The sequence below is a fragment of the Rhyacophila brunnea genome, unplaced genomic scaffold, assembly GCF_057557595.1.
Source record: "Rhyacophila brunnea isolate RB1 unplaced genomic scaffold, BYU_Rbru_1.0 scaffold_7, whole genome shotgun sequence".
Taxonomy (NCBI): Eukaryota; Metazoa; Arthropoda; class Insecta; order Trichoptera; family Rhyacophilidae; genus Rhyacophila; species Rhyacophila brunnea.
In genome coordinates, this window is record NW_028233339.1 from 27,610,355 (window position 1) to 27,638,227 (window position 27,873).

A 27,873-nucleotide genomic window follows, 5' to 3' on the forward strand; every position below is an offset into this window, starting at 1 on the left:
TATAGGTACACATTCCGTTTCATGAAAATATATACAAATTTTAGATGTATGAATTATAATAAAATAATTGGGTGATATATTATAAAAAATCGTCGAATTAAAAAAAATCTGCTTATAATACTTTTTGAGAAAACGGTATTTTTGTATAGGTAATCAAAAATAATTCAGGTACCTACTCTTTTTTTATCTACAAATGTCGCATTTTGCATTAAAATTATCTTACACCTTGGGCCACAATACAGATAGGTAGTATTAATAAATTTATAAATTTAAATTTGAACTACCATTAATGACACTGTCAAATAGAGGTATGCGTAATAATTTTTAATTTATTTAATTTAATTAACATCTCTTCATCCAGTCTTTTAAATACCAACGTCTCGGAGTGTAGAGGTTTTATCCAATCCTACGACTGACATTTCTATGTTCTGAAAATGAGCATAGACAAAAGCAGACGGAAACGTCAAAAAACGTCACTCAAGAGAGCTTCAAAATATAGATATTGCGAGACACTCGTCATTTCATAAAAATATCAAGTTAAAGGTATTATTATAAACCTGTAAGTGTACATCATAGATTAATATATTTATGTGCATCCTGCCATGTAATAGTAATTGTGCTTTATAAAAAAAAAACGATATAAATGCTCACGCGCGTTTCCTTTTGTAAAGACCCACATAATACCACATCGACACATCTAAACGCAACCTGGCTGAACATATAATATAAACAGGGGTAGTAAAGTTGACAAACACAAAAACTACACCCCATAATCGGATATTGGGCCACTTGCGTTATACAAGAAAAACCTCTACATACTATTTCAATTTATTTACCTTTAGTACATTGTTAGCTGAAATAAATCAGAAATTTCTCACTGTCAAAAAACACGGCAATCGTGCTGCAGAGGTAGCCATGAGCTTTTATATTTTTTTTACGAAAACAGTTTATTCCATGTAGACAATTATAATAAATACCTTTTTTGTCGGCGCATCGGCTTTTCGATCCAAAAATCGTTGATTGAAAATTTGAAATTTTCATACATTTTGATACACCATTATCACAAACTAAGATTATATGAGGTAATATTTGGTTGGGGTAGGTTAGATTAGGTTAGGTTATGTTAGGTTAGGTTTGGTTTGGTCTAAAAAGAAAGTTGTAAAATCTCATGGCCACCTCTGCGGCAAATTTACCAAAAACATGTCAAACTATACATACAGCTTTTCTTCGTTTGACTGTAGGTCAACGCAAAGAAAATTCGTTGATTTTACTTGTAAAATAACTGTTTTTACTTTTCAATTAGGCGAGTAATTAAGTACAGTAATAGAAAGTTGTGCATTATTTTAGTCTCGATTACCAGACGTAATAGCACGTTTCGTTTTATGGAATGAACATATCGAATAATATTTTTGTTTATATCAACCAGACTATTTTATGAATAGTAGTAATTTTCGCTATGATTTTGGTAAAACTCATAGCAGCTAAACAGTTATTTTAGTTTTTTTTAAGGGATATAATATTATGTGACATTAGTTAAAACAATTGATCTGTATGTTGATTAATTTATAAAGGTTTAGCACGACTCGCGTGAGCTATCAGAGGTGTGGGAATTTGGTTAGTCTCGTTCCAAATGTAAGACGAATTCCTTTCAAAATATTCACTCAGTCAATGTCGCGAGTGCGTCGTGCAGCAAATTCGATAAAGCGTCTGCTACTAAGCAGTCGCTGGCTGTCTATCAATCCACTACTTACCAACGAGATGTATGTTATTGAGGGGAGAAATGTAATTTTGCGACAAAACGATTTGAATATAAAAAGACTTATCGTCATTACCCGTTTGTTTGACAATTTAAGACTAAGATAATAATGACATCCATAATAGATTTTAATATTATTCATATAATTATTATATATTTAGTATTCATATCTCAATCTCGAATTCTCAGAGTTTCGGGGTTACTTTTTATGTTATTGTCAAAAATACATCATTTATCTATATCAAAGAAATATGAATTTAGAAAAATGATACAAGAAATGAAAATATAAATAATATTAAATTCTACTGGTTTACCGTGAAGCCGTTTACCGTTTCAAGGGAAACCTGTAGAATTTAATATTATTTATATTTTCATTTCTTGTAAAATGGAATTCTACCAAGTAAATGCTAACTCAATTAATTAATTGATAAATGATACATTATCAAAACATATTATTGTGTATTATCCATTGAATAAAAAAATCTGTGTGTGTACTTACGTACGCGCGTTAGAAGTTATACTTCTTTGGCGTAACAAAACAAAAACAAAACTTGTGATAAACTAGATTCTTTAACTACCTCTTAATTATCTTGTTAAATTACACACTCAAGAAAAAGAACCGCTTATTGGAATGCCGTTGGTTTATTTCTATACACTTTAACTTATATTACTAAATTATATAATGGTTTCTCGTTGTTTTTATTTTTAAAGTACCAAATGTTAATCTGACGTTTAATCGTTTGTTTACGTAAGAAATTGCAAATGGCCAACAATAGTAAATTCGCTGCCTAGGCAACAGAACAATTCTTAACTATAACATTGTACTGTATAATCGTCACGATTGCAGTATCATACTGTGGCGTAAAGGTAGTGCGTTCGGCTGATAACCGAACAATCGGTGGTTCGAATCCAATCGAGTGCGTTTTTTCGTGTGAAAAAATAAAATATGTGTTACATGTCACACGCCAAAAATACACTCTGGTCTGATTTCCCAAACGCGGCAAAAGAAGTATAACTTCAAAAATAAATTACTGACACGAAGTCTTATAATAGTTTTAACAAAAATAATTCATTCTTTCAGTACGTATGTATCGGTGAAAAACATGGGTCTTAAATTTAAACGATGTGAAAAACTGAGAGTAACACAATGCGGTGTGGACAGTTGCATGTTGAGCATAACGCGCAGGGATTGAAAAATAAATAAATATGTAATGATTATCGCTGGACACGTCTCATTATCTTATTGTACCCAAATGGATATTGAAAGACATAAGGAGCGAGTAAAAGCTCACAGGATAGATGAGCTGATTAAGTCTATTTGAATTACGTGGCAACGAAAGACCTATGTCCAAGACAGTAAGGAGAGACCTTGCAACAAATCGAGAGTGGCTCAGATGCTTATAACAATATATTTAATGTTTTGTCAATCCTGAATTTTAGTTTCTGTTTATTTATTAAATAATATGATCATTGTTATATTGTCCAATTTATTTCAAAATATGGACACACAATTTTTTTTTGTTGGATATTTTTTTGTAAAATTATTTTCAATACGAGATACAAGTATATTATACAATATACTGTGACACAAGCAAAAAATATAAGAAAATATATTATTAAGTAGTACTGTTTAAGCTCATATATACTAAAAAAATACATTTACAATCCGATCTGGATCATGACCGCCTGACGAAGAGGCTTCGTAACAAATGTGTTTTGACGAAAAATGTTACTCAACCTATTAGGTCCAGGCTCTGGATCAAACACACATTGAAAAAATATAACATGTGATTTTATCAGATCCAGGATTTGAACACTCACAACTTTATAAGCCGACACTTCACCGCTCAGCCATCGCAATCAGACTTCATTGTTCCTATATACTATGTTTTGTAAATTTTAAACCATTTAATACGCCATAAATACTACAGTATCTACAGATAACATAAACATGTTTTATTTCATTAAATAGATATAATTATAATGAAAAATGTTAATAAACATGCATATTGACATAGTATCATAATAATTTTTAATTTAAATCAAACCGTACGATATATTATTTGATTGCGTTATTTTGTAGCCCACTGGGATTGCTACAGTATTTTATCGGCTCTATTTGTCATTCAGCAGTGATATTATTTGTCTACAGAATTTGTAGAATTATGTGCATACACCATTCATTATATACTACAGGTTTTTTAGAGATAGGTTTAATAATTTATACTTATTTTACTACATTATTAATGCTGTAAATTTAGTTGAATTCTTAGGGTATAAAAACGGAGAGGAAGATGCTGCAATATTTATTATGGACCCGTGAATGATGGAGGGCTAAGGAAACCGCGAAGATGGTGTGAAGAGGGTAGCTACAAATTTTCTCAACGCCATCTAGTAATGTAGGATTCATAGATCAAAGAATAAGATTTATAATACAAATAATAAATAAACTATACCTCCAGAGAGTAGCTACTTGATCTATATTATAATAATTATTTAAAAATTATAAATTTAATGTCACTTGATTGATCATTTTTTTTAAATGTAAATAATAATAACGCTTGTTTTAAAAATAGCGTAATACGAAGCGCAACGTAGCATAAAACGGTACATGTTGGGCATAACGTAATAAAACTACAAAATACACCAATGGATAAGAAAGCAGAGTACCTATGCAAAGTGTTGGAGGTCACAAAGAAAATTAAATGGTAAAGAGCTGGACATATCGCTCGGCGGGTGGACAACCGCTAGTCAACTAAAGTCATGCAGAGGTACCACAAGGGTAATAAACGACCACAGGTACGGCCTTAAACTTGATGGATTGGCAACTCATAATATTTGGCGGTTGTAGATTGCAGCGAAGAATTAAGACCCTAGGAGGGTATAATGAACTAGGCAGTGACTTCCCTAGGCTAAATACGAAAAAGACGCCCTTAAGCAAACTCAGAATGCCATTCTCTGTCATTCGAATTTTCAAATTGTCTTCAAATCGTTAGGTATCTACTTATTTTATTATTTAATTTAGACTATCTTAAACATAAAAGTACCGTCCCGTAATACGCCCGATTAAGACCGGGTGTGGTACGGAGGGGGTGTGGTTTGGTGGGGCTATTAACTTCAATATTTCTCTTTTACTTAACTAACGATAAAACATATTTTTAATTCATTTTGCAAAAATTGATAAAAAACAAGCTTTCTTTGCAAAGAGATTTATTATTAGCAAACTTAATTTCTTTGATTAAAAATGTCTTTCTAAATGTAAGACTGGTTATCATGTTTGTAAGATTTTATAAAATAAGTAATTTATATAAGCACACATTGTCACAAAGAATGAAAAATAAATAATATTATTAGAGTCATTTAAGGAATATGTTTCCTACTTTTTGGTGAAGGAGTTTTTGAAACGCCAAGGTTTACGGTTTCTTAAAGCAATTAAATTTAATGTACAGCGATTACTTAATTATCTCAACAGGGTTTGCTGTAAATATGAATGCCTCGCAAATTGTTCGACATAATGTACAATCATCCGAAAAAGTAAGTTGTCGCAGTAATTTCATGTAAATCTGCGGATTGCAGAAGTAACGCCTTCGTCCGGTGGATGTATGCACTGATACTCGGTGGCATAGCCAGGGTAGGCCAACTTTTAACTCGTGGAAATGAGATTAAGCGGAGAAGAAAAGCGATTCCGTGTTGGTTGTTGATGCTGCTCGCGGAGAAAGTCTAAATAAAAATCAAACTTACCACATACGAAAGACATCGACGAAAGAAAACTTTTCGGGTATTTTTCTTTGCGTTTATTATTTATATATTTTTTATACTGCTGACATAAGTAAGGTTAATATTGGAATTAGAAAATGTGTCCAAAAATGTTCGATTAATTAATATACACCTTTAATAGTTAGATATTATTACGATCTCAGTAAATCGTTTTAAAAATAAAAATAACAAGATATATATGTCATTAATTAAACTTTCAATGACCGTAATGGAGTTATTTTACTTATTGTTGAACAAGAACTTTTTGTCCACGCGTTAAAATGTAAACTAACAAGCCTCTCTTGTGCAGTTGATTAATCACACTTACGTTTTCAAATCAGGAACGCTTCCAAATTTATCATTTAATTTTTGTTTCCGTGGTATACGGATCACGGATCTATGAATTGACGTAATTTGATGCTTTTTATAATAAAAATATGACTAAAACGATCAGGAGTGGTGTTAGAATTAATAATAGTAAACTTTTGGTTTATTGCGAATAAGAAAAGGAGTCACATCTAAAAAGAGACCCGATACATTATTTAAAAACGCGTTGCCGCCTTGACGGGTACGTCACTTTGAAGTCTTTTATATGCGACTACAGCGACTTCCTGTTATCGACGAGATCTTGTTGTTGGATAGTATGTGATAATCGTATGCCATGATCGAAGTAGTGTTTTTGCTTGTATTGTATTTAAGGGCTCCGGAAACAAAAGCTGCAGTTTGTATTTTCGTAAAGTATTGACAAATCAACAAAAAATGTATAATTTCCTTCTTTTAGAAACAAGTTATAATTCTCTATATACACTCCAATATGATAACTGAAAAAATAAAATAAAAAATTGGAGACGCCATTGGCAAATCATGCTAATTTTATTTTTAAAATGTTAAAAAATATTGACTATGTCAAATATACGAAGAAACCATTTTCGAGGCAATAGATAATAATGTTATTTTAATTATATATTACAATTTGTGACAAAAACACTCACGATGGGATGACGAGAAGGGGTCCACGGTTGTACGTCAGACCCTCATTGCAAACCGTTGCGAGTTTTGATGCCAGCACAAGAAAAAGTTGAGCTGGGGTGAGATGTACCAAGCCTGGAGTGGGCGGAGAGATGATAGGCGTCAAGTTTATCTTATCGTCGCTAAAGAGATTATGCTTGGACGGAAGTGGGACTTGCGATGAGATTCTGTATGCAGATTACTACTATAGGGTGTGCGCTGTTCTTAGAATACGGGGTTATATGTCATAGTGTTTATAGATGAAGTTACAATAATCGTCGTGCAAGGCTTTCTACACTTTCGTAAAGCAAATACAATTGTGTTAATAATTATAAATTAGTTTTAATATCACTTTGTTTTCACTGTATTTATCATACAATATAAACACTTTAACTATTCACAATGTTTTGTTTTATTTTTTATACTTGATCCTTTACTTAGTAGGTATGTAATAGAAGTTTTTACCTACTTTATTACTTTAATTTACTTTATTATGAGCAAGAATTAATTGCATTCGTTATCAGTGTATATTTACCATAGTGGTTGAAGTTACTGAAAGGCGAAACCCGGGTCGCAAACAACGACTCAAATAGAATAGTACAAAACTTAAAACCATTATAATTTAAATTTTTAAATTCCATGTACCCTCGGTCGATAATATTAATATTATAAAAAACCAGGTTAAAAAAAACAAAAAGACTACAGTGCGACTTTTATGTCGAGCCTTTTACATCACCACGGTCGTTTCTGGAACTAAAACCCCCCTTCTACATTTAATATTACCGCTACTATATTTCCCGTGTCTGTAATTCAGAGTGTGTTTGATATCGTGCGGAGTTTTATTAGGTAACATTAAAATGCATTAACCTTTGCGTTGAAGTATTGTGGACGAGCTTTTAATTCATCTCAATAGTATCAGATATAGAGTATCTGCTATGACAAGTCAACATGAAAAGAAAACGTGATGTAATAGTGTCACGTAAAAGACTTGATATGGAAGTCATACAAGAGATCTGAATATAATTTAAGAATAACACAATATATCAATTATTATCGGACAAATTCACACGATTCCAGATTATCCGATGGTACCTACTCAAAAAGCTTAAAACGGTTAATATGCTGACTTTATTGACAAACTGATAGAGGTCGATCGAAATATATGAAAGCTAATATAATACAGGGAAAAGTGAAGTGAATATTTAACAAAACTTTATAATATTGAAATAATTGTACAATAAAATTACCCAGTTATGTCGACTAGTTTATTCATATACTTATGTATGTTTTTACAAAAATAAGTTTATTGAATGAAGTTTTCATGAAAATATATTTTTTACTAAAATTGGTAGTGTTTTGCACTGATTGAAACATACAGCCTTTGAAAGCATTTGAAATGTGTGCATTACCAACGCTTTGTAATTAAAAAATATAATCCTTCAGCGAAAATACTAGTTGGTGAGTGAAATAATAAATCTATCACTCCATTTTTGGATACATACCTATGGAAATATATGTTATTATGTAAACATTGTAAAATGATATCCAATGAAAAATATGTTTATTATTAAAATTTTCATGACAATCATACACACAGGTAACTTATAATAGTATAACTTGGAATACTTCAGAAATTAAATACAATCTATTAAAAATAATACATGACGCCGGACGGGACCTGTCTACATCTTAACTACAAATATCGAATTCCGGTCAATATTCTCTACAAATTGAGTCACCTACCTTATTACGACGAAATTAGCAAAATAGTCATGCAACTGAAGCGCATCTGGTTTGAATCAAGGTACCAATAATATGCAATACATTGATTACTATCGAACGTCAGAATTTTACAGAATTTTAGTCTTGACGTCCATGTACACTTGCTAATAATTTTATAAACTATCTTTTTATTCGTCAAATAATGCATAAGATTCGAGAGTCTGACATTCTTTATTGAACATACATAATTTAGAAACACCTCAGAAGCAAACATATTATGATACTAAAAGGGCGCTCATTATTCAATAATTTAATATTTAGTGTATTAATTTATATTTGAGAATGTAATATTCTTTATTGAATAAACATATTTTGGAACATGTAAGAAGCAAACGTTTAAAGAATAGAAAAATATTTGTACCGAATGAGACTTGAATACACAATTTATTATCACACATCTCATGGATTTACATTTATAGATATATATGTAGTCCAAAATTAACAACAATATAGCACCCGCGATGGACGAGTGGTACCTAACTATTAATTCTACTTATGAGGTCGTGAATTTCGAGTTTCAATCCTGGGTCTGTTAAATTCATATTATGATTTTCATTGCGCGTGTTCGACTCAGAGTATGAACATAATGGGTTGACCAAATAGTTAATATTTCTCATAAAAGATCTTTGTGGGGCGGTCAAAATTCATATCGGGTTTTGGAACCAATGAAAAAAAAAATTTGACGTCAAGTTACGATCGAGTTCGACATTGACTATTCAAGCTAGCAATAAAATAAAATGCAGCTTTGATATATTTGGTGGAATTATTATTATCTACATTACGTCACTCTGAATTTTCATCTATCTCCAACTGACGAATGTTAAAAATATTAAAATTCACACGCTCACTTCAGAATTCTCATGCAGTTTCGTTTTTTTTTTTTTTTTTGCAAAAAGATGAATAATTTCTCGTCCGCTTGCCTACAGACGCAGAAAAAGTCGGCTTATATGCAAATAAAAGTGTGATGAAATCTTTCTTGATAAAAAAAGACAACTGACGCATTGCATGAATATGTTAACAGAGCAATTTACAAGAACCAGGGAATATGAGAAAATTTATATAATATATTTTCATGTTATATTTTCATATAAAGTAAGTACTCACTGTCTCAACTTAAAGCGGGAAGGAAAATTCCCATCATTAATTTGGTTAAACACGTATTTTTATCTATGATTATGATTAAAATAATACGTAATATACAAATATGTCAATGATCAGAAACCCTTCTTCGCACAAGTACCAACATAATGGGGGCCGCAAAATTATAATTTATTTTACATTATAGATATATTAATATAACAAAATCTTTTTGGGTCACAGAAAATTATCTTGGATGCCTCATGCGGCCCGCGAGTTGTCAGTTGCTTATCACTAAAATATGTTATATTCTATTTGGATAAGTATACAAGTGTTAGATAATCAAGAATATCAAAAATATTTATTACATTATTTTACTGAGTTTAAATTTGAATGGTTAGCATTGATTTACATTGAGCATACTCTTTTATAGAAAATCTCAACGTTAAAGTAGACACCTCAACTGGTCACCGTCAGTCATCACGGCGCGAGTGCAAGTGGACAGCTCAATGAGGTCACATGTACTTAGAATGCGCGCGAGTCAAAACGCGCCATGTGGACAAGGCATTATGTTTGTAGATATGTGACAATATTTGAGCGCACTGCTCGAACAAATAAGTAGAATAATATAGCGCCTGTACACTTGCATGGATTTACTGGCAGCACTAGTGAGTAAGTATTTTAAACGATCGTGACAACTGTTTACACGTAAAAGTTTTGACTGTCTCTCCAATTCATTATTTAAGAGTGAGCGAGACGGGATGTTGTCATTTTATGTACTATTTCGTACTATTTGACAGATAGTGAAAATCGGTCAACCTGAAAATTCGTTTGTAGTTCGTTTGTTTGCCGGCAGGTTCACCACTATCATTCTACTGCGCACGCGCATATCGAAAAAATCCTACTGTCACATGAAAATACAGAAGCTTTCAATTTTTTTTTAATTCATGCATGCAATCTTGCCAACTGCAGGGTAATAAATGTTTAACCATACATTTTCTTGTTATGGCCACTATAATATTACTGCCAACAGTAAATCCATGCACGTGTAAACGGGGTATTATGCTGCAAAGCCATGAAGTTACAATATGCACCCTTATTGCAATTAATTACATTATTTATTATCTATATATATATAACAAAGTCGAGTTAGTTACACCATTTATAACCCAAGAACGGCCGGACCGATTTTTATAATCTTTGATTTGTTGGATTTGTCTTCGCTCCGAATAGCAGAATAACTATTAAAACATTGGATAAATCACGGAAAAAATAAATTATGAAGAAAATTAATTTTTTCATACATTTTGTATGGAAAGGCTTTTCACTGACATCGATGAATTTGAACGATGAAAACTTCGCGCATTCGAAAATAAAAGAAAATCGCAAAAAAATTAAATCCGTATACAACGCCATCTCTGATACATGACAGAAACAAATAAACAAAAGAAAGAATGATAGTCGAAATGTCTAACTGTCAATGGTGTAGTGTGCCCAACATTTCGTGCTTCATGTCAACAGCTCAATTTGCTTGAAACGATACTCATTGGGATATTATAATCGCTGAAGCAATTGTTTCTGCATCTCCAAGTCAGATACGCACATTATTTGATATCATTATTTCGACATGCTTCCCATCGAATCCACCTGAACTGTGGAACAAGTGAAAGGATGACATGTCAGAAGACATTTTACATCGAATTTGTGTCAGTTCAGGGAATCCCGATCTCGAGGTGAATGAGGAGATACATAACCAGGCTTTGCTTTTGATCGAATACATGTGTCACAAAGAAGTTTTGGAGGCGCAATGATTCTACTATCTAGCAACTTTCGCCAAACACTCCACTTCCAAGATCGACCGCTGCTGATGAAATAAATGCTTGCCTCAAATCATCGACTCTGTGGTACTATGTGAAGATACTTCAGCTGACGACAAACATGCGAGTTGCATTGCTAAACGATCCATCTGCCGAAGATTTCTCCAAGCAATTGCTGACTATCGGTAACGGCCGTGTTCCTGTCGATGAATCGAGCGGATTGATTTCGTTTCCGCTGAATTTTTCCAATTTCTTCTCAACTAAGGACGAACTCATCAACAAAGTGTTACCGAACATCATTGCTAATCACAAACATGACAATTGGTTGAGTGAACGAGCATTCTTGCGGTAAAGAACAAAGATGTGGATCACTTAAACTTCACAATTCAAAATCAAATCGTTGGTCCACTGCATTCCTTCAAATCTATCGACTGTGTAACAAACGAAGACGAAGCAACCAACTATCCAACTAAATTTTTAAACTCATTTGATCTGCTTGGCTTGCCACCGCACAATTTACGATTGAAGGTTGGCTCGGTAGTCATCATTGAATTGAAATTGAGTTACAATATGTGAACTTACCAGACCCAGGATTCAAACATGGGACCCTCGACACTATAAACCGGCGCTTAATCCATGCGGTCATCGTGTATGTACAGTTTGTACAGTTCCATATAATTAAAATACTTTTCATTTTGATTTGATTTTTGCACATTTATTGAACTTATTCATTTTGAGTATTCATTTTAATTTTAACTTAATAAAAAACTGAATTTAATTCAACTAATAAGTTAACACAAGATTATTGATTCTGAGGCGGTACGAAGTTTGCCGGGTCAGCTAGTAATACATAAATATAGGTTACACGTTAATCATTATTCACCTATTTATGAGAGAATCATATGTATATGAACAGACCCAGCTGTATATATACAGGTTCGTCAGATGCTGCTTCGGTTAGTTACGAGTTGGTGACTTTTTTGTCGTTATACTATTTCTATACGTAAGTGTAAAAATGTCAATAATTTTATTGATCATCATTAGAAGCGTGTCAATTAAAAGTTACCATTGTTAAACTGAATAAAATATATTTAATCGGAAATCTGGATTTTTAAATTGAAACGACTGCCGCATTTAAATGATTCACTATTAGGGCCGTTTCAGACGGAACACCGGTGTGGCGCTCATATATAATAAGGAGGCCTTTGTATTATGTTTATGAATGCCCCAGAGCTAATGAGTCAACGCGTGTCCGGTACACTTTTCCGTCTGCCGCTACATTCTCAAGCCGCCGATACACTCGTTTTTATTACCGCAGCTAGTTTTATGTTCTAATTTACAACGCAAAATTATGCGTTGACTCATTAGCTCTGGGGCATTCATAAACATAATACAAAAGCCCCTTTATTCGAATACAAAGGCCTTCTATATTGTAAACGAGCGCGACACCAGTGTCCCGTCTGAAACGGACCTTAGTGTCAGTAGATCATTAAAATAAATGAATTGAAAATTTGTCCTATAACGAAGCTGCAGAGTTATGTATATAGTTTATAATACATATAAAATATGATAGACATTAACAATTAAGTCCGGGATATAAATTATATAATGTTTGTTTTAATTATATAAGGTAGGTAGATTAATGTTTTTTTTACCTTAGTCCCTCTTCGCCACCGGCTTCGTCGTTCATCCTCACCGCATATAAGTCTCTTGCAAAGGTCTGAAATTATATAAAAAAAATAAGTATTATTAATATGTTATTTTAATAACAGAAATATAACGAAGAAACTTGCGATGACATTAGAAAAATAAAATTAACGTTAACTAGTGTAATGAATTAATGTGAATTATATGTTGTTAAAAAAAGTCTTTATATTTAATCAAATTAAAAGCATTTTGTTTGTATTATATAAATATATACATATTATTTACATCACAGTAAAATAAATCTCAAATAATTAGTTAAGGGTAATCTCCGTAAACTTTTATTCTGAGATATTCACGAAAATCCGCCCGTCATATTAATTACGGCAGATAGAATATATTTTTTTGCTTTGAATGGACGATAATTGTCAGGTAATGAAGGAAAGACATTGTAATAATTAAAATAAAACACAATAAATAACAATCATTCCACGTAATTTAATATCGATCAAGTTGAAAATGTTCTATTACAGTGGACGAAATAAGTACCTATTGCATATTCTGTTTTATTTTAATTAATGATTTAAATAGTGTTCAATAAGTAAAAATTTAATTGGTGATGAAGAAATACTTCAAACATATAATAATGATCAGATATCATTTCGTTCAATGGAGTTTGCGAACATTAGAATCAACCAATAATTATTTAATGTTTGACAGTCAATGAACCAAGTATTTTATAGATGGTTTTCTTATATCCTCAGTTATGATATTGTATGCGCATTTAAAGTATTTTTAGGTAAAAGTTGATTCAATTGACATTAGATGAACGATAATCAAGTCTCAAATGTAGGTATATCAATATAAAGTTCTTACATTGGGTGAATATCCGAAGCTCTCAGTAAACTCTCAGTATATTAATATTATTTAATATTATATATATATATATATCTATACGCCCATGATGGCCGAGCGGTTTAAGCGTCAGTCTATAACATTGTGGGTCCCAGGTTCGAAGTCTGGGTCTGGCAAATACACTCATATTATTTTTCAATTTGTGTTTAAATCAGAGTATGGGTATAATAAATTGTGTGGATGTGGTAAGTGGATAACATCCATTTCTCGTAAAAACAAATTCGGTAACTACAAATTTCTCGTGGTGGCCTATGCGATCTTAATAGGATCGGACATGGTATAAAGAAAAGAATATTAATATTAAATGCAGTAGTAACACAATACGCATCATTTCTTTGAATAGTTTGTACATTATTGACAAAAAAGTACATTATTATCATTGTGATTAAAAAGTAATGGGTAGTTGTTGAATAAATTTATTTAAAAAAATACCAATTAGAAATCCTATGTTTAAAATTTCACTTAATAAAAATGTGAAAAATTACTTTTAAGACATATTGCATTCATTATACTTGCAAAATGAATTCATAGTTTTTAAGATCTACGACGGAAAATAAAGTGTTTTTAAATGAATATATTAATTTAGACTTCAAAAACTTTTAATTAAAAATGTATAAATGGGCTTGCAATATAAAGCATAGATATTGTTTTTATCTATTATATTATTATCTAACAATATTATAATAATATAATAATTATAAGATAAAAAGAACTTTTTATATACTACGTTTTTAAATTTTCTGTTGAATCATATAAACTTCACTTGACTAGCGTAAACGATCAAAAAGATTTGTACTTACTTGATAGAAATACTGAATAAACATAGAATACTGAAATGTCATTTTGACAGTTCTCATCGACTTCCATAGTAACGCACGTATATATTAATAATTTAGTTGCTAGGACCCCAGACCCCTAGCAACCAATAATAGTATTTTACTTTTTACGGAATTCTTTCGAAATAACTTTTCATACAAAACAAAATTAACTGAAAATGAATTCAATTCTACTTAAAGATGGCTAAAGGTATTAAAAGAATGCATTGGCATCGTGTTCTGATATATTCTAAAAGTTTCAAATGTCTAGCTAGTCGGGATGTTAGTTAACAATCGATTGCAAGATTTGTACTGGATAAAAAATCACCGGACAAACAATACTATGACCTAATAAAAACGTTGTAAAAATTCACATTGATGTTGAACAAATAATTATTACTTCACAACGTAGACTACGGAGTTAGTAGAATCACTATATCCGCTGTAAGACGAATCGTAATATATAAGTCTACGGTATAGACAGACGTTATCGGACCTTATTTTACGACAATTGGTTTCAGAGGAATCACCCAACCCCATTGGACCCATGCCCTGTATAAATATAAACAGATTGATTGAAACAAAAACATATAAATTTAACCCACTCAGCGAAATTCAGATCCGTGGCTCACCGACTACAATAACAACTTTTTCGCGATAGTAGGCCGCTCAATAGATATCATTGTGTTAATTCTTTATAAATGCCATAGGCTTGAGGATCAAGTTAACTAAATTAGGTGTTGCCTACATATTAATACATTACAACTAAAATTTGGGAATATCCTGACACTATCTAAAATCAATGTAGATACATATTGTTAATACCTTCATTCAAACCACAACAGCCGGTCATAAATATTAAGAGCGTACATAAGTGAAACGGCAAATAATTTTCAACACTATGTGAGACGTAATTTTGGCCGCGTTGCCATTCGGAGAGCGATAGTCGACTTGTAAACACGTCAATTTGTTTTGTGACGGCGTCGGAGGAATATATTCTTAAATCGTGTAAGATGACTAAAAAACATTCCGCATGTACTTGAAAAAGAAAACATGTCAATGAATGTACTATTATTATTAGTAATATAACAATAAACCAAACATTAAATGGACTCATGTTGGATTTTTATGACAAATTATATTTCGTTTGGTTCGCGTCATTTGCACAATCCGCGTATCGCCTAGTCACGACTTTTTAGACCATGCCTCAGCTGAGGTATGGTCTAAAAATGTTGATAATATAGCGCATAGGTAGCAGTTATCTTTAATTTTCTTTTTTTATAATAGGTATCTTTCTGAGGTATTTCGAATAATGTACATGTATCGGACAACATATTCAGATACATTTATTATTTTTTTAAATTAATTACTAATCGGTGAATCAATTTTTTTATTGAGCTGATTACAGTTTTTAAAATGCCATAAATGAATCAGAAAAGCGAAAAGCTAATTTAACTATTAGTTTTAATAGTCATTTTTAACTACCTATCACTTCCAGGTTACGTATTCTAGGAAATATTTTCCTCATTGTCTTTGGGTTAAATAAAAATAATCCACATTTTCAAGTAAATCTTTTGCCAAAATTTCCGAGTAACGATATATTTTATTAATGAATGGAAATTTTATTTAACGTATTTATATACATAGAACATTTTCCCACGCTTTATTTTCGTAGTGATTCTAACCGAAAGATAAACAGACTTCAATATAATAAACAATGTGATAAATGATTTATATTTACTAATACAAAAGAAGAAAAAATAACTTTTTTGTTGCAAGTTCTTCGTCCATTATTTGACCGATCATTGATATAACGAAAATGAAATGATTTGGTGTTTCCACTTAACGTCATATATTTGGCGGACTGAACAAAACCTACGTTATATGCCACAATATCAAATTACCTCTATCTGAGATCACAATAGGAGAAAACACCTTTCAGATATCGTTGAATCAAATAATATATAGATTTATTGACTACACATAAACAAAAATATAGATGAAGAATAAGAAAATTAATAACAAAAGTGACAAGTGAACAAAATATGAACTATTGCGTAGCTCTATAAAAGATTTATTAAAAAAAACTAATAAAATTCATATTCTAAATAGGTCAAAGATGAAGAATTTGGTATAATATTATAGGTATTATACCTATCTTTGTGAGGTTTTTTTATGTCATTAGATGCCCAATTTTTAGTGTCATAATTTATCAAATAAATAATGAATAGGTACCTACCCATTTGTTCTAAAATTATCAATAAAGTCTTTTTTAATTTTGTAAGATATCCATGATTATTGAATGTTAAAAAATATACTTCTGTCACCATGCGGATTATACTTAGTTAAATTTAAAAGAAATAATATTAAGACAAATATATTCGAATCATTACTGTATAATGCTGCGGTTTTTTAATAAAACTACATACTTACGTACTTGTGCCGTAAATATCAACTGAGAGCACTTTTAAAAATAAACAACTTTTAATTGTTCTTGTTAGAAGTAATTGTAAATAAATGAACCTAAATTAAAACGCTACAAACCCTAACTATTTTTAATCAGTAAATTAAAATGTTTAAAATCACCTTAAGTTAATTTTATGCTCAAAGTGAAATTAGTTTTATTTTACTAAATGTTTCACGTCTATTTTTAACAGTTGAGGTACGTTTTTTTACCCAAAGACAGAGTGAACATATCTGTCAAATAGTTTTTAAAATTCATTTACATTAAAAAATCGACTAACTTAGTTTTAAGCAAACAACACGGATCTACCTTTTTATGAATAAAGTGTTATGTATTTTATGTTTAATACGTTATATATTCAATTGGATCTGTGTTAGACAAGATTTAATAATAACAAAATGAAATGCGAGTGTAACTAATCTGTGTTAGATTGTTTTGTCTGCCATTGTCGCGATCGCTCAAATGTTTTTAGTGAATTTCGGAAAATATTCGAATCGGAAACGGATATCTGAAATTGTATCTAAATCCCAAGGTATTATTGCCACGGGGGTTTTCTTCACTCTAAACTTCGCACTTTCCCGCCCCCTACCTTTTTTGTCATTCACCCAAAAGTCGTCGTAGATAAGAAAAAAACCCAAATGCAAGAATAGAGAAATATTACAAATCTACCGGTTTAGCAAAGCCTGAGCACACGTGAGCATATATTAAGTGATTGAAAGGATCTATAAAAAGGCTAATAAAAATTTAAATACGTATTGAGACGAAATGCTATGTATAATAATATTATGGAATCTAGACCTTCATTATATTTTCATTGTATTCGGGTAGGTGCTATGTATTTAGTTATGACTCATGAAACTAAGTTCAATTTAAAAAATAATAATAAAAACTAATATATTCTTTTTGGTATTCATGTATTGATAATGTTAATTTTAGAAACAAAACATGGCATCTCTATGGTATGAATAAAACTATTTCGTAGAATATGTCATATAATTATATTTATTATTTATTGATGCAAAATGAAATGATACAATAATTACACTTCGAGGGACTTTCATTAAATACTAAAATAAATATTTAAAAATCATCATAATTCATAATTTTCATATATTAAGTTTTTATTTATGTTGAATCAAGAAAATTGTGATTCCATCGACACATTATTTAATTGAAGCAACGATAGCAGTTTTAAATAGATTAACTCTATGAATCTGATACTTTCAATAATATCAGTATGAAAACGGTGTGTCGACTTTATTTTCTATACCTACGGTACCTATCTGTATTTATCAAAACATAATAATATGGTTTAATAGATTTCATACCTCTCCATTTTCTGGTGGATCTCCATTTCCAAAGGTAGAAGTGACAACCAACAAAAGCGCCTCATGCTCAATCGACGTGATATCATAGTCAGCCATGCAATGCACCTGTATAAAAAAAAATAACAAAAGAGTCAGAAACTTATTTAGCGAGAAAAATGAGAAATCAATTTAAATCTTATCATTTTAACACTAAAACTAGTTTAGAAAAATAGTTACATAGTTATTTAATAATTATATTTATTATTTTAGATGTCAACCAATTCTTAGCATTGTTATATTCGTCAATATGTTAATAATGACAGTAATTGAAATATAGATGTATGTTGTTTATTAACTTTACAATCCAATGCGGATCCTATTAATAAATACGTGAATTAACTGATTTTATATCGCTTAATCGAGTGAATAATATGATATTAAACCTTGTACATAATATGTAGCACCCGTTTTGGATGGATTTAGTTTAATCATAACTTACTAATCGCCTTATTTTTCCTTTTCCGATATGGCTATTGATGCATGATGTTACATTTTGTAGCCAAATTGGTTGTTGGTTGTTGGTTGTATGAAACAGCAAACAAAATACTAGTTCAAATACACGGTTATATAATACGAGAAAGTTTTTCTACGCTAGCGCCTTAAATAAAAAAAATCTCCAATGAATTTGTTAAATTACGTCAAATAAGTACTACATATTATTGTACTTTATACGAATTAATATACTTAATATTTAGAAGAAAAGCTTGTCAAATACGAATACAGTATACGATACATAATGAGAAAATAAATATTATCTATCTTGATAAAATAGGTCAGTTTTATTAAAGTTGACTTTAAACAATTATAGCCGTAAAGTGAATGAACAAAAACATTCCTGTAAAACTGCATTTTACAATAATTGCATGAATTGTTAAAATCAATTATTTAGTAGCGATGTTTAAACACAACGAGAATTAAAATGAACTTTCATTCTATTTTAAATTCATACTGAATAGTTCTACCTATAGCATACATATTGAAATTATAGAGGTTTATTAGAGTTCATTTTATTCCATAGTTTTTTTGTATTGTTTTGTGAATAAAAGTCAACTTCTTGTTAGTTTATTTTTAATTTATGTAGATATTAGATTGGAAACATTTCCCCATTTGTACTCAGTTAACCGCTTATTTAAAGTTTTAATTTTGACGGTTCTGTCTTATACCTCACAAATACTTCAGATCAAAAAATATGTAGAACTTTGAAAAAAGATTATTGCGACAGATGTTGGGTGGGCTTTGAATTAATTTGACGTACATGAGAAGAAAATAGAGTGAAGCATGCAGCCTTTAATCAAAATCAAAGGTGAAAGTAGTTTTTTTTCTTCAATCCAAATAGATTCTATCGTCATAAAAGGCTGCTAAATACCATAAGTATGTAATAAACGACTGATTTATGACACATGAATTTTTTTCTGGTGTTCATAACAATATGTATTTATTTATTTATTTAAATAAGAGTATTATATAGCATTACAACTATTGGCCAATGCTCCATCTCTCTTCTTGGTCGTGCACTCATGGCTGAGGATCGTGACCACATTTAAATTTCGCCATCCTTTGAGGGACCAAGACTTTCCATCCTTCTCGATCTTCCGCTTCTCAGTCAGCTCTTTCACTTGGTCGCTCCATCGCGCCGACGCTCTTCCTCTGCCTCGCCTTCCCTCGAGGCTACCCAAAACTACCAGTGTCTCCAGGTTGTCCGGTCCGCGCCTGACAATGTGTCCAAAAAACTGCAGAATTCTTCTCAGACATATCGTCGAGAGCCGTTCCTTTATCTTCAGTCTCTGGATGATTGACTGGTTCGTCCTGTGCTCCGTCCAAGAAATGCAAAGCATTCGGCGCCAACACCACATCTCAAAGGCATCAATTGCCTTCAGGGTCCACTAATGTTTGCACAAGCATCATTTTTGTGGCAATCAAAATTCCCCGATCCTTCCATATAGTGGTAAGGCGTGTCATCGCACTTTTTGCAATCTGCGTGCGCCTTCTTATTTCTGCTTCGCATCCGCCCTTTCCACTGATGGTCGATCCAAGATATACAAACTCGTCGACTGTTTCGAGGTTTTGGAGTGTACTTGGTGTTGGTAGAAGGTTGGCCCGATCAACAACCATTAACTTGGTCTTATTCCTATTAATAAGGAGGCCGTATTTGCGACTCTCTTCCTCTACCCGGTGCTCCGTAATACATAATAAAATACGATACAAAAAGACTTAATTACTAATAACAACCAATATAAAACAATAAAGAAGCATAGGAAGTTATTATGTATATCTTAACCCTTTCAATACCGGCAAAAAAAAATAGAAAACCCTCCCACACCGGCATGATTTCAGAAAAATCTTTCATTTCATAGTGTTGTACTAAAATGCTTACAAAAGATATATTTATGGGGAAATTGGAATAAAACTCAGATTTTTTTACAATGCAATCAATATTTATTTATTGTGTGGTATTTTTGCCAGCAAGATCCTTTGTGAAGAGGCACATTGCACTCTTGACAAAGGTATCTGGTCTCTCCTCGCCTCTTATGCGCAGCACATACTTGCAGCATACAGCACATACACAGACTCGCGATGGATACTGTTTTTTTGCAATCAGTGGATGCAACCTTCAGAGTATGTTTGGATATTATTCCAGACAATCTATTATTGCCGGTGAATTCATTTAATTCGGGATTCGGAGAATCCGATCTGTCACTCTCGCCAACTGTCTCCAACCCTCGCCAATTGTCTAAAACTATCTTTAACTGTCTTCAACTGTCTCCAGCTGTCTTCAACTGTCTCCAACTCTCGTCAACTGTCTCCAACTGTCCCCGACTCTCGCCAACTGTCTCCAAATGTTTCCAACTGTCTTCAAGTGTCTCCAACCCTCGCCAACTGTCTCTAATTGTCTGCAACTATCTCCAACTCTCGCCAACTGTCTGCAACTGTCTCCAACTGTCCGCAACTCTAGCCAACTGTCCGCAACTCTAGCCAACTGTCTCCAACTCTCACCAACTGTCTCTAACTGTCTGCAACTATCTCCAACTCTCGCCAACTGTCTGCAACTGTCTCCAACTGTCCGCAACTCTAGCCAACTGTCCGCAACTCTAGCCAACTGTCTCCAACTCTCGCCAACTGTCTCTAACTGTCTGCAACTATCTCCAACTCTCGCCAACTGTCTCCAACTGTCCGCAACTCTATCCAACTGTCTCTAACTTTCGCCAACTGTCTCTAACTGTCTGCAACTCTCGCCAACTCTCTCCAACTGTCCGCAACTCTATCCAACTGTTTCCAACTCTCGCCAATTGTCCGCAACTCTATCCAACTGTCTCCAACTCTCGCCAACTGTCACCAACTGTCCCCAACTCTTTCCAACTGTCTCCAAATGTTTCCAACTGTCTTCAACTGTCTCCAACTGTCTAAAAATGTCTCCAACTGTCTCCAATTGTCGCTAACTGTCTACAACTGTCTGCAACTATCTCCAACTCTCGCCAACTGTCTCCAATATCTCCGATTCTCCGATTCGGAATTCTCCGAATTCTTTAAAAAACATAGGATATTATTGCTAGAAATGATCTGGAAAAACAATAAACTCTTAGATACTTATAAGTATTAGAAATAGAATGTAATAAACATAAACGTCAAAACTGTTTACACTTGTTGAGGTTAGAAATATGACAGATGAAAAAAACTAGAAAATGAACGTTCCAGGTAGTATTTAATTCTTACAAAAACATAGGAAATTATTTCTAGAAATGATTTAAACATATAAACTTACCTTTTTGTTATCCTTCTTTTTGAATAGTGACAAATTCTGTTGCGAAAGGCATACAATATTTTAGCTGTCACTTGAATGAACACGTAAGCACGAATGGTGAAATCGCGACATCACCCGAAAAAAACGATGTTTTGTAAACAATATTTTCCAGTCAATAATAGTAGTATCTACTAACAAATGATGCAGAAGTGTGGATTGAACCTTTGCTTACTTGACTGCATCAAAAGTTTTTCGAAAAAGTCAAGAGATGGCTGAAAATATTAAATTAATTACGGCCCGGAAAAAAACCGGAAATTTCCGGGTCCGGTATTAAACGGAATAAACATTAATCACGGAAATTTCCGGGTCCGGTATGATAAGGGTTAAAAGTTAAAAAAAATTAAATTAAGTAAAATAATAAAAATAATTATAAATTTATCTTATTTAAGACGTCCACATACATTATTTAGTTTTAAAATATCAACCTTTACGGCGCAATCAAATTTGTTAATTGCACGATACAAAGCATCAGAAACATCACATCCGTTCAGCAACGGAGACGGTATCATGAAGACCGCAGGGTAACAAGTGATATTGGCGGTAACATGAAAATGAATACTTTCCAGGATATACGGGTTGTAAATGAACCCACGAGTAAGTAAAAAGAAATGTCTTGAAATGAATATACAATCACTCTTCGAGTGAACAGGTATTACATTGATGCTCGTAGCAATCAATTATAATATGGTTTTTAATTAACAATTTCTTTTATTCAACGAAGAATTCACAAGATTTAAAAATGAACCATTCTAATTATTGAATAAAATAAATAGTTAATTAAAAATTATTAGCAAGTACGAGTCAGTTATATCATAAAATATTGGAGAAATCCGTGACGTCGGTTAGTAATTAAAGTAGTAGGTACCTACTTTGATTTAATAAACAAAAACCGATCGCCAATAGTAGCTTGATTTGGAAGAACGTTGATGAGCAGATATTAAAAGGCCAATAGTTAAAGTTTGTCGTCGTTAGTATTTCACCTCGTAGCATAGTGGATAATGGGCGGATTGGGGTGTAAACCCAGGAGATGCAGGTTCGATTCCTGCCGGGTATCTTATTTTTTTTCAAAAAAAGATGTTTTCTATTGGTTATAATATATTTTCTCAGAAGTGTTTTTCAAAATTATGTTTGTTAAATAAAATGCTTTATTTAAGAATCTGGTGAAAAAACAAAGAAATAATATACTTGATATTACACACATAATATAATAATATGATGATTATGACTATTTATTGTGGGTATAATAGTTTAAATTTAAACTAAACATTATATCACCCCATTTCTGAATTCAAGTCAAGATCGTATCAACAGTTGTTTTATAGTGAGAACAGGTGAGCCAATTTACTTTGCAGACATTCGGATGTTTGCGGTGCACTTTCCCATTGTTTGCAAGCAATTCGGAGGTGTTTATTCAGCAGTAAGAATCCATTCCCATACAAATCCACATGGATAGACTATTCAATGACTTCGCTGTCTTTTGTGGGATACAACTTGCTGTAAAGCTTTATTAATGGTACTGTTTGTTCACATTTTGTTATACTTAGATTCCCAAAGAATAATACTGACATTATTTTACGATATATAAACTTTTATATCATGCAGCGACGACATTTATGTAAACAATTTTAAATATTAAGATTAGGTATATAGTAGAATAGCCAAGTCGAAATTAATTTTTAAAGTATTAATTCATGGAAATGAAGTAGGAAGCACTTTATTTAATAGAATATATAGATTGATTGTTCAATAACTAAAAGGAAAACTGGAGAAAATTATGAAAATTATGGTGAAAACAGATCTTCCTCTAAAACGGCCCGAACCACTGAATTAACAATGGCTTTTTATTACTAAGGAAACCATGGACTAAAAATAATAGTACCTATTTTTTTCCAATAAATATTTACATCTTAGGTACATATTAATATATCAAAAGCCAAAAACATATATATATATTAATAATTGTAATATTATAAGAGTTTGTTAATCTTTCATGTTAATTGTGTGGGTATTTTTTATCACATGTTATAATATAAAAAATAGCTGTTACATTTTATTAGTATACACCTAATGTAAAATTGAACACTTTTGTTATTATGGAATATACATATTAATTTGTATGTTTTTCATGTATATTCGTAATATAATATTGCTTGAAGTTAAAACTTTAGTATTGTCATATCAAAATAATTAATACTCTTGTATAATCCCATAAAAATAACTTTATTACATTGATTTAAACTAAAATTGTACATAATAATTTATTCGCGGAAATTGAAACACTTTAGATAGCCTATAGATTTTTTTTTACCAGTACGTCATATAGTCCATTTTTTATAGCATTTTATGATAATATGTATGTTTCTGAAACTGAAATTGTGTATTTTAAATTAAAAAAAAAACAATGGTGCTTTCGTCAATCGTACGTATATTAAGTATTAAATAAAAAAATGCCATTGTAATATCATCAAAATGTTTAAAAGAAATCCGACAATCAGATATTTAATTAAATCGTATTACTGGTACACTAGACACAGCGCAGGTGGGGTTACAGAAATACATATTCTTATTTGTCGCATTTTTTTTATATAATGCAGCCGAAAATAGTTTACAAAACAAACCGCAATAAAAAGCAATGTGATAACTGTCAAAATATGCGAAGTCTACGAGAAATATATTCCGCGTGCAAAGTTTTCTTAAGTGTCGATTTGTATGGAATCCGCGTCTGCGGCGCGCGTCATATTTATCCTTTTTCATATAAGATCTCGCCGGTTGTGTATGGTATATATATCTTTTTCTTGCTGTTATATTGGTATGTAGGGAGCAGTTACTTCCTCTTAGCTAACGCGCTTTCTTTTCAAATCAACGCAGGGTTTAGGGCTCGCCGGATTGAGGTTCCCACATTTTGATTTTATACAGGATGCCTGACACTTAGTCGTAACAATATTAATTAAGTTATATAAATGACCTATGTAGTGGACTAGAGAAAAGGTTTTATATAATGAGGGAAAACACTTTTTGTTCAACGTATATAAATATAATTAACTATTTCTTTTATTCAATGAATAATTCACAAGATTTAAGAATGTACCATTCTAATTATTGAACATACATAATTTTGAAAAACAATTTCTGAGAAAATATATAATAACCAATAGAAAAAATCTTTCTTTGAAAAAAGTAAGCCACCTCGGCAGGGAATCAAACCCTGCATCTCCCGGGTTTACGCTCCCCATTCGCACATTATCTCTATGCTACGCGGTGACATACTAATTGCGACAAATTTTAACTATTGGCCACTTTTAATACCCACTCGTCAGCGCTCTTCTAAATCAAGCTAATTTGAAGTAATATGTATCTACTTTGACTTAATAAACAAAAATCGATTGCCAAAGCAGCTTGATTTAGAAGAGCGCTGATGAGTGGGTATTAAAAGTGGCCAATAGTTAAAATTTGTCGCAATTAGTATGTACCTACAGTACCACAGTGAATTTTCAAAACTAATCAAAGTTGTGTGTCCATTATTCCATACATTCCTCCTTTCTCATTTTGTTTCAATTACACCCTACCTACTAATAATGTAGTCCATTGGTTCGGTTATATTTAACTAGTATGATTAATTACTGTATTAAATATAATATAAGTAGAACTTTCTTACTTACTTTCCGTAAAGTATTCACACTTAACAAAATTCAAATAAATATAATAATACTATAGATAAATAAATAAATAACCTATACTATCAGGTAATAGTATAGATTATTCATTCCTGAAGTGATAATTAATTTTAGAAAATGTTTTATGTTTATCTTTAAAGGTGCCATGACAATAATAAGCACAACTATGAAATGGTTTCAAAAACGCAAGGGTTTAGGCGCTTAGTTTAATGAGTACATACTATATTAGGTACAAAGTACAGGTTTAGAAAATCTGAAGTCTACCCTACCTGACTATAATGTTTGTAAGTATATATATACCAGTCAGTTATTGTTTTGTTTTTCAGCACTGAAAATGAGTCTCATTGCCGTAACGTGTTTATTTAAATTAGCTATGCTATCACATCATAATGTTTATATTTTTTAATTAACCAGTCATCCTGTATACACCCTATCATTATGCCGTAAAAAAGTTTCAGGAACGTAATGAGTTACCCATTCTAACTTTTTAGCAGTCGCTAAACCGTTACATGTAAATTTCGTGTAAGTATAATATTATGTACCGCTAAGACTGGGAAACGTGTCCAATAATCAAATTCTTGGTGGGGAACGGTTTTTATTTAAAAAGTTAAGTATAACGTAATTTTAAATGTAAACAACCCATGATATTAGCCTATAAAATGACAAGAGCTGAGTGTGCTACCTGCGAATCTTAATTAATCGGCGAGTAACGATATAATATGATCGTTGTTCATCGATGGCTTTCTTTTTGACCTGAAGCCATTGCTGGCGGAGACAATGGAGTGACTTTCCCGAATATTAAGGAAAGCATTACAAATATTATAACTAATTTTAACATTTATATTACTTAAATAAAACTTAATACCTATTTATAAAATATTTTACCACGTTTTTCTTAGCTCGTATTATTGTTTGCCCGGTGGTTGTTTATCCAATACAAATCTTGCAATCGAATTTTAACTAAATTCCCGACTAGCTAGACATTTGAAACTTTTAAAATATATCAAAACACGATGCCAATGCATTCTTATAATACTTTTAGCCATCTTTAAGAAGAATTGAATTCAATTTCAGTTAATTCAGTTCTGTATGAATAGTTATTTCGGAAGAAATCCGTAATCCAATCCACTATTATTGGTTGCTAAGGGATTGGTCCTAGCAACTAAAATATTAATATATACGTGCGTTACTATGGAAATCAAAATGACATATATATATACAGTATTATATATTTGTTTGTTTGTTGCAAAATAGCAAAAAAATGATTTGTTGACAATTGCTTTATTTGTACTAAATTATGAATACATAAAATTGTCAAGTTTATATGATTCAACAGAAAATTTTAAAACGTGGTATATAAAAAGTTCTTTTTATCTTGTAATTATTTTCATCTAACTCCGTATATTTAGGCCATCTAATGCGGACTCTAGCAATATAGACACAGTGCAATGTATGACAATGGTTGAGCAAATTTATCATAAAATAATATTGACTTTTTGATAGAAATTGATTTATATAGGTACTAAACGTCAATATTAAAGTTAGTCCGTATGCAAAATAAATCAAAGACATCAACACGAATTTAGAATATGTATTATTATTTCAATGTCAGTAAAATTCATTTTTCGACTACCAAGTTACAATATGCAATGTACTTTCATTTATAAATATTCAAACGAACACGTTAATAGACTAAGGAAACTATCGCAGATGTAGTCAAAGATTCATCTGATTACTAAATAATGAAAATTGTACGAGCAAACCCAGCTGTATGAGGGTAGTTTACAAAGAAATTTTAACCGTCAGAACCAGTGTATATTAGTAATTCAATATTAAGTAATCATGTACATAATAATATAACTGTTTATGGACGAATTGAGAAAGATTTTTTTTATTTAATATGTCAATTGCAAATTTCACATTTGAGCATTTTCAGTTTTTTAATAAAATCAAATCGTAAGCAAATATTTTTCAATTTAATGTCAACAGTCTTCTATTC

General features: G+C 31.6%; 1 protein-coding gene across 2 annotated transcripts in view; it reads right to left on the bottom strand.

The window, feature by feature from the left end:
- The window catches only part of Nos (Nitric oxide synthase), a 294,071-nt gene that overhangs the window by 47,083 nt on the left and 219,115 nt on the right, over positions 1 to 27,873 (bottom strand). For both annotated transcript variants that reach the window (XM_085958109.1, XM_085958108.1), the window contains exons 12-13: positions 18,363 to 18,467; positions 12,852 to 12,916 (exon numbers count right to left, since the gene is read on the bottom strand). In XM_085958109.1, coding sequence (XP_085814235.1) covers positions 12,852 to 12,916; positions 18,363 to 18,467 — 170 coding nt within the window. The remainder of the gene's footprint in view (positions 1 to 12,851; positions 12,917 to 18,362; positions 18,468 to 27,873) is intronic.